This window comes from Conger conger, chromosome 8 (assembly GCF_963514075.1).
Source record: "Conger conger chromosome 8, fConCon1.1, whole genome shotgun sequence".
Classification (NCBI taxonomy): domain Eukaryota; kingdom Metazoa; phylum Chordata; class Actinopteri; order Anguilliformes; family Congridae; genus Conger; species Conger conger.
In genome coordinates this window covers 58,852,128-58,861,183 of record NC_083767.1, presented here as the reverse complement: position 1 = coordinate 58,861,183, position 9,056 = coordinate 58,852,128, and the positions used below count along the sequence as shown (strand labels likewise).

The 9,056-nt window shown below is 53.8% G+C and overlaps 1 protein-coding gene across 1 annotated transcript in view; it reads right to left on the bottom strand.

The window, feature by feature from the left end:
* poln (polymerase (DNA directed) nu) overlaps nucleotides 1-5,149 on the bottom strand; it is a 106,313-nt gene extending 101,164 nt beyond the window's left edge. Inside the window, exons 1-3 of the mRNA XM_061250715.1 lie at nucleotides 5,123-5,149; nucleotides 2,910-3,698; nucleotides 1,519-1,694 (exon numbers count right to left, since the gene is read on the bottom strand). Coding sequence (XP_061106699.1) covers nucleotides 1,519-1,694; nucleotides 2,910-3,698; nucleotides 5,123-5,149 — 992 coding nt within the window. The remainder of the gene's footprint in view (nucleotides 1-1,518; nucleotides 1,695-2,909; nucleotides 3,699-5,122) is intronic.
* Nucleotides 5,150-9,056: the final 3,907 nt, after the last annotated feature.

Sequence of the window (9,056 nt, the reverse complement as noted above, 5' to 3'; positions counted from 1 at the left end):
TCTCTGTTATTAGACAGCAGACAGCAGGAACAGGCAGGCAGATAGACAGGCTGTTCCCCACAGCTCTTCCTGACTGCCTCCCTGAGGAGGTAACAGATGCAAGAAATTTGCGCTTAATTTCATCACACCTATTTATTTCGTCACACACATTTAATCTTCCCATCCTCTCTGTTCAGCATAGAGGCAGTGCAACTGGAGGAGAGAGAGAGAGAGAGAGAGAGAGAGAGAGAGATAGAGCAAGACTGGGACAGACTCATATAAAAAGAGAGTGGGACAAAGATCAAGTCAAGTCTATTTTCTTTGTACAGCACTTTTTGCAGAAAATTGCCAGAAAGAGACTTTACAGAGTAACAGGGCAAAAAATGAGGGCAAACACCAGCCCTGAACCCGCAAGTATCAAGCAAACTGAGATAAAAAAACAACAACTCCCTAGAGGTTTGAAAAACCCTCAAACGGTGTCGTACAAAAAAACTCCCGGATGGGAAGAAATGTTGGGAGGAACCCGGCTATAGAGGGAGAACCCATCCTCCACTGCCCGGCGTGGAGTAACGATAGAGTGGGACAGTACATGAGGAGGAGCTGTAGCTATAGCACAAAACAGAGAGATAGAGAGAGACCAGGAGGTGCAGTGTAATACACATAAAACAGAGAGATAGAGAGAGACCAGGAGGTGCAGTGTAATACACATAAAACAGAGAGATAGAGAGAGACCAGGAGGTGCAGTGTAATACACATAAAACAGAGAGATAGAGAGAGAGCAGGAGGCGCAGTGTAATGCTCATAAAACACAGAGAGAGAGAGAGCGGGAGGCGCAGTGTAATACTCATAAAACAGAGAGAGAGAGAGAGAGAGAGCGGGAGGCGCAATGTAATACTCATAAAACAGAGAGAGAGAGAGAGAGCGGGAGGCGCAGTGTAATACTCATAAAACAGAGAGAGAGAGAGCGGGAGGCGCAGTGTAATACTCATAAAACAGAGATAGAGAGAGAGAGAGGAGGCGCAGTGTAATACTCATAAAACAGAGAGAGAAAGAGAGAGCGGGAGGCGCAGTGTAATACTCATAAAACAGAGATAGAGAGAGAGCAGGAGGCGCAGTGTAATACTCATAAAACAGAGATACAGAGAGCAGGAGGCGCAGTGTAATACTCATAAAACAGAGATAGAGAGAGAGAGAGGAGGCGCAGTGTAATACACATAAAACAGAGAGAGAGAGAGCAGGAGGCGCAGTGTAATACTCATAAAACAGAGAGAGAGAGGAGGCGCAGTGTAATAAAAGGGAGAGGCAGTGGGAGTGAAACAGACGGTCCGCGGGGTGTTATAATTCAGCTGTCGCAGGTAGTCCAGCTCTGGGAGCCTTTGATCCCGCGCTCCCCGGGCGCCCATCTGCCCCGCGGGCGGCGGCCCGTCCCGTACTGACACGCCCCGGCCGGCGGGCGCCGGGAGGCTGCCTTACCGCTGCCTAATGGACCCCGGCTCCGCCGCTGCGGGGATAACTAGCCCATCCGTTACGACTGCTCACCGGGCGAACAGGTCCTGGTTCTGATCCAGCTCCTGGTTCTGCTGGGCCCAGGCCGGCCGCTGCTCCAGCCTGAGGTAGAGCAGGCTGTCCCCGGAGCCCGGGTCCTCCCCCGGCCCGGCGGCGTCCAGGCTCCCCTTCAGCAGGAGCAGGATACCGGACACTGCGGGGCAGGACTTCTGCGCGAGAGAAGCAGACCTGGGTCAAATGCGTCCTCGGTTTGGATTGGAACACCGTTTTTCCGCGCTCAATTGATCTCGCCTGGTGGAAGTGAGCCAAGAGGACCAGAAGGTGGGGTTTTGAGGGTATTTCAGAGGTTTCCAATACATTAGACAGTTCAGTGAAGTGTTGAAAAGTATTTGAAATCCAAAACAATTGCGTGTTGCCCAGGTTTGGAGAGAACACCAACAGCACGGATGTGTCAGCGATGACATCATCATTAACAAAATACCAGGACACAGACCACCAGCACAACATCATGGGAGGGGACATCACTGACGTGCTCACTGATACTGAGAGATGCATACCATACAGTACAGTGTCACAGCATAACACAGAAACAGCTATCAGTGTGGGAAAAACTCTTTAGTCAGTCCAAGAAATGATTAAAGAACTCGTCATGGAACACAGGGGGCCATTTTGAAATTCACTTCCTGCAGAATAAATTCACTTACAGAATAGTTTTGGTGAGCTGAACACTGGTGGGGTGGAAAACCTTGAGACTGATCATTGGTCTCCTTCATTTTCCCTGATTAACAAGTGTACCAATGATTTAAAAAATCAACTGACCAGTAACACGGATTCCTCACATCATGTTAGGGAGAATAAATGATCAATTACATTACCTATAAGTCTCCAGAAATAATGTTGATAAAATGTGCAATGCAAATAAAAAACAATGTTATTATTTGCTAAATGGCCTAATTGAGCAGAGCTGGCTATATCTGATGGTACTGAGTATTCTGAATTAATTGCTGAATTGATATGAAGGAAAATGACTGAGAACAGGTCGAGACCAATAACCAGTTTGAGCGGAGGTTCTCCAGCACCGCTGTAGGGGATGGGGCAGACCTGCTGTAGGGGATGGGGCAGACCTGCTGTAGGGGATCAGGCAGACCTGCTGTAGGGGATGGGGCAGACCTGCTGTAGGGGATCAGGCAGACCTGCTGTAGGGGATGGGGCAGACCTGCTGTAGGGGATCAGGCAGACCTGCTGTAGGGGATGGGGCAGACCTGCTGTAGGGGGATCAGGCAGACCTGCTGTAGGGGATCAGGCAGACCTGCTGTAGGGGATGGGGCAGACCTGCTGTAGGGGATGGGGCAGACCTGCTGTAGGGGATGGGGCAGACCTGCTGTAGGGGATGGGGCAGACCTGCTGTAGGGGATGGGGCAGACCTGCAGTGGGCAGAGCTGGGTGCTGCCGTCCTGGTACACCATGGTGAGCACCAGCGCTGGGGCGCTGGCGGCCTCCTGCAGGACCCGGGCCCTCTCCTCCCGGCTCAACCGGCTCACGTCCCGCACCGCGGGGTCAGAGGTCGGCGTCCAGGACGATTCCCGCCCTTCCTCACGCCGCGGGGGTTCCAGGCCCCGTCCGCCGCCCCGCCCCGCCCGCTTTTCTCCGAGGGGTTTGGGAAGCCGGGTCCCCGCGGGATGTCGCCGCGGGAGGTCGGGGGTCTCGGACGCCACCCTGTGGGCGCTCAGGCCCTCCCCGCGGGCTGGGGAGGGGGCCGGGGGTCTGGGGGTCCGAGTCTCACCCCCGCTCCTCTCCTGGGAGGGGCGCGGGGGCTCCCACCTCCCCGGCCGCTTGCGGTCGCAGCTCCGGGGCCGAGGGGAGGCGCGCCTCCTCTTCAGAGGAGCGGCACGGTTGGCTGCGCCCTGGGTGTCGTCAGGGCAAGGCGGGGACCGGGAGCGGTCAGGGCAAGGCGGGGACCGGGAGCGGTCAGGGCAAGGCGGGGACCGGGAGCGGTCAGGGCAAGGCGGGGACCGGGAGCGGTCAGGGCAAGGCGGGGACCGGGAGCGGTCAGGGCAAGGCGGGGACCGGGAGCGGTCAGGGCAAGGCGGGGACCGGGAGCGGTCAGGGGAAGGCGGGCCCGTGGTGGAGGGGGCTGGAGGGGTCCGCTCACGGCAGGCTGGGATCTCGCTGAAGGGACACGACTTCTCCAGGGCCAGATCCACGCCTGCAGCCTGAACACAGCACAGTCACAGAACCTGAACACAGCACAGTCACAGAACCTGAACACAGCACAGTCACAGAACCTGAACACAGCACAGTCACAGATCCTGAACACAGCACAGTCACAGAACCTGAACACAGCAGTCACAGAACCTGAACACAGCAGTCACAGAACCTGAGTATAGCACAGTACAAAGAACCTGAACACAGCACAGTCACAGAACCAGGACACAGCAGTCACAGAACCTGAACACTGCACAGTCACAGAACCTGAACACAGCACAGTCACAGAACCTGAACACAGCAGTCACAGAACCTGAACACAGCACAGCACACAGAACCTGAACACAGCATAGTCACAGAACCTGAACACAGCACAGTCACAGAACCTGAACATAGCAGTCACAGAACCTGAACACAGCAGTCACAGAACCTGAACACAGCAGTCACAGAAACTGAACATAGCACAGTCACAGAACCTGAACACAGCAGTCACAGAACCTGAACACAGCACAGTCACAGAACCTGAACACAGCAGTCACAGAACCTGAACACAGCACAGTCACAGAACCTGAACACAGCACAGTCACAGAACCTGAACATAGCAGTCACAGAACCTGAACACAGCAGTCACAGAACCTGAACATAACAGTCACAGAACCTGAACACAGCACAGTACACAGAACCTGAACACAGCACAGTCACAGAACCTGAACACAGCGCAGTCACAGAACCTGAACACAGCACAGTCACAGAACAGCAGAATACTCACAACACAACATACATTAACAAGGTTCTACTCATAAAGGGGCAGTGTACCCAAAAATTCTATCCATCAACAACCTACAACCAACGGTCGCATTCCATCTCCACCACCACTCAAGTTTCATACGTGCCGGTTCGATCCTGCCCTGGGTGTGTCAGTGACCCTGAGCAAGACACCTAACCCCCAATTGCTCCTGATGAGCTGGTTGGTGCCTTGCATGGCAGTCAATCGCCGTTGGTGAGTGAGTGTGTGTGAATGGGTGAATGAGAAGCATCAATTGTACAGCACTTTAGATAAGAACGATATATAAATGCCAACCATATACTATATGGTATATGGTATATGGTATATGCACAAGCCTTTGCTCTGACATAGCTGGTTGCCAAACGTCAGTAGAATTAATAGTTTGATGAAACCGTGCAGAAATTAAGCTCTGTATGCAGTATGTTTGAAGGGTAATCGCGGGATTATATTTGGAAAGTAAAGCTGTGGGAAGCGTTGGGAGAAGCGTTGGGAGAAAAGAGCCGCTGTTCAGGACGTGCTGGATCCTTCTCATCAGGGTGAGCTGCGCCAAATGTCTAGAAAACTCACATTTTAGCTCAACTACCTGGAAGGACAGATTCCTGGGAAGTGGAAATACACTTTAAGTCATTTTTGGGTGAACCTCACAGCGCACAGTGACACGCACAGCAACATGGTCCTACACAGAGGACACGGCAGAGCTTTCCAGCAGAGCTCCTACAGTCACAGACAGGCCCAGGTAAACTACGGGGCGGAGAGGCCGCTGTTCTGGGCATCGATGCTGCAGGGGCACCCAGCGATATCCGCAGAACCCCGCGCTCCGCGCGCACGTCATCTCCGCGCGCACGTCATCTCCACACCGCTGCCTGTCCCGCTCCACAGCGTGACGCCCGCGGCCGGGGCACAGACAGCCTGCGGAGGACCGCGCGTCTCGGGCCGGGAGAGCGGGAGGGCGGGGCGCGTCAGGAGGGCGGGGCGCGTCAGGAGAGAGCGTCTTGGGCCGGGACAGCGGGAGGGCCAGGAGAGCCGGAGGGCCGGGACAGTGGGAGGGCGGGGCGCGTCAGGAGAGAGCGTCTTGGGCCGGGACAGCGGGAGGGCCAGGAGAGCCGGAGGGCCGGGACAGTGGGAGGGCGGGGCGCGTCAGGAGAGAGCGTCTTGGGCCGGGACAGCGGGAGGGCCAGGAGAGCCGGAGGGCCGGGACAGTGGGAGGGCGGGGCGCGTCAGGAGAGGGCGACTTGGGCCGGGACAGTGGGAGGGCGGGGCGCGTCAGGAGAGGGCGTCTTGGGCCGGGACAGTGGGAGGGCGGGGCGCGTCAGGAGAGGGCGACTTGGGCCGGGACAGTGGGAGGGCGGGGCGCGTCAGGAGAGGGCGACTTGGGCCGGGACAGTGGGAGGGCGGGGCGCGTCAGGAGAGGGCGACTTGGGCTGGGACAGTGGGAGGGCGGGGCGCGTCAGGAGAGGGCGACTTCGGCTGGGACAGTGGGAGGGCCAGGACAGCGGGAGGGCGGGGCGCGTCAGGAAAGAGCGTCTCGGGCCAGGACAGCAGGAGGGTCAGGACAGCGGGAGGACCAGGAGAGCTGGAGAGCAAGGAGAGCCGGAGGGCCAGGACAGCGGGAGGGCGGGGCGCGTCAGGAGAGAGCGTCTTGGGCTGTCACTGCCGCCCGGCCGCAACGCAATCAGCAGCAGCTGGTCCCGGCTGCAGGGACCGACCGGGGGTGGGTGGGGGGTTGACAGGTCATTCGCCCATATACGGTCAGCAGGGAAGGGGGGAGGGGTGAGCGAAACCAACCGAAATAAAGAGACAAAAAAAGTACAGCACCGAGCAACCTCTCAACGACCTCTTCTTACATAACCGCAGCCGGCAGCGCATCGGCGCTCCTCTACAGCCGCTGCCCAGGTCCTCTCTCGTCCGGGTCCTCTCTCGCCCGGGTCCTCTCCCGCCCGGGTCCTCTCTCGCCCGGGTCCTCTCCCGCCCGGGTCCTCTCCCGCCCGGGTCCTCTCTCGCCCGGGTCCTCTCTCGCCCGGGTCCTCTCTCGCCCGGGTCCTCTCCCGCCCGGGTCCTCTCTCGCCCGGGTCCTCTCTCGCCCGGGGAGCGCATCACCGCTCTGCTCCGTCTAACACGTCACCCTCGTCTCTGCCACCTCTTATTTTTATATTATTTTTTTATATCAGTCTGATATATTTTCAGGTTCAGCGCTGAGGGCCAGTCTGACAGCAGTCTCCTGCAGACAGCACTCAGGAGGACCACAGACGTCTGCAGCAGCGTTTCCAGCTCAGGTTTTTTATTGCTCCTGCTTCTCAGACTTTCAACAGCATTGTAAAGAAGAAGAAATAAAAAAGAAGAATAAGGCAAAAGCAAAGCTTTCACCTTTGAAACCAATGACAATGAAACCACTCTGTTACCATGCAAGCTTTTTATTTATTATCAACTATGAAAGCAAAAAGAAAAGCACAGCAAAGCACATAAATTCACACATACCCACACTCACACAGACTCTCACACACACACATTTTAACCGAAGCACTCATGCACTCACATACATTCACTCACATAGACTTTAACTCAAGCACTCTCCAGGCACCAAAAGCCCCAGAAGGCAGTGCATGGCCCTTAAGGAGGCCATTTTGAGAGGCCTGCACCCTGCAGATTATCCTCCCAGGAAAAACGTCTCTTCCCCTCCATACATCCAGAGCTACAGCCCTCAAATACACACCAGCCCTAGAGTCAATTACATTTCAACTGAGCAAATGTAATGACATTTGAATTCATTCATTAACTGACAATGCTCACAGAACGTTACAGACAATTTTCCAATTCCTTTGCCCAAGTGGACCACACTGAAACAGAATTGCAGTAGGTCCTGTCTGCAGCCTCTGTCTGAGAGACACAAGTCACCGATGCGACCGGTTTAATTCCAGATGCACCTGGACGCAATGTTTTTTTTTGGGGGGTTTTTTCAGTCTTACACTATTAACTCCGCTCTCTTTCTCCCCCTGGTGCTACTTCCCCTGGCCTCTCACTGGCCTAGTTTCCCCTAGTGGCAAGTGGCTGCTGTCTTACTTACCTGTTTAGTTTTTTCTTTGATTGTAAGACTGGTGGCACCTGCTGGAAATCCTTTATGAGGAGCCACCAACTGCCTGGGTCCTACACTGCCAATTTCAATTCAATTTTCCCATTTTGTAAAGATGACAATTTCCTTTAGTAAATAAATTCCTCTATGTTGCAAATGTTGCAACCTCCAAGTGGCAAACCGACCATTCAGAGTAGAAAGGCTGTGAGTTGTATGCACACACACACACACACACACACACACACACACACACGTATGTACACACACACACACACACACACACGTATGTACGCACACACACACACACACACACACACACACACACACACACACACGTATGTACGCACACACGCACATGCACACACGTTCACACACGCGGTTTGGGAGCAGAGCAGAACTGTTGATCCCCTGTCTCCTGTCAGTGGAGACTGCAATCCTCTGGGGACAAGATGGATTCCTCTACGAACAGAAATAAGTGGTGTACTAGATAGATCTCTACAGTTATCCCAGCAGTGCAACAGTGTACACCTCCAAGTCACCTCAGGGTTAAGCAGACTGTGTTTGGTGTTACTTTAACTCTACTGTCAGAGTTAAACAGACTGTGTTTGGTGTTACTTTAACACTATTGCCAGGGTTAAGCAGACTGTGTTTGGTGTTACTTTAACACTATTGCCAGGGTTAAGCAGACTGTGTTTGGTGTTACTTTAACACTATTGCCAGGGTTAAGCAGACTGTGTTTGGTGTTACTTTAACACTATTGCCAGGGTTAAACAGACAGTGCTTGGTGTCACTTTAACTCTACTGTCAGAGTTAAACAGTGTTTGGTGTTACTTTAACTCTACTGTCAGTGTTAAACAGTGTTTGGTGTCACTTTAACTCTACTGTCAGAGTTAAACAGACAGTGCTTGGTGTCACTTTAACTCTACTGTCAGAGTTAAACACAGTGTTTGGTGTTACTTTAACTCTACTGTCAGAGTTAAACACAGTGTTTGGTGTCACTTTAACTCTCCTGTCAGAGTTAAACAGACAGTGTTTGGTGTTACTTTAACTCTACTGTCAGAGTTAAACACAGTGTTTGGTGTCACTTTAACTCTCCTGTCAGAGTTAAACAGACAGTGTTTGGTGTTACTTTAACTCTACTGTCAGAGTTAAACGGACAGTTAAAGTAAGTGTGTTGAGGTCACGTACCTCAGAGCTGCCCCCGTGGCCGGTCCCGTTGACCTGTGAGGTGTCGTTGGGCCTGTCCTGACCGGGCCTTTCCGTGGGACCCTCTGTGAGGGGGGGAGACACCGCTGGACTTCCTGGGTGCACAGGAAAGAAACCTATTGATTCAACTCTTAACAAACATAAGAGTCCAGTCGGGACCATAACGTACGCTGCGAGAGTAGATTTAACGCTGACCGTTTTACTGTGTGCATTACATTACATTACAAGGCACTGAGCAGACGCTCTTATCCAGAGCCACTCGGCACAGCCCGTATTCCATTTACAGAGCTGTATATTCACTGAAGG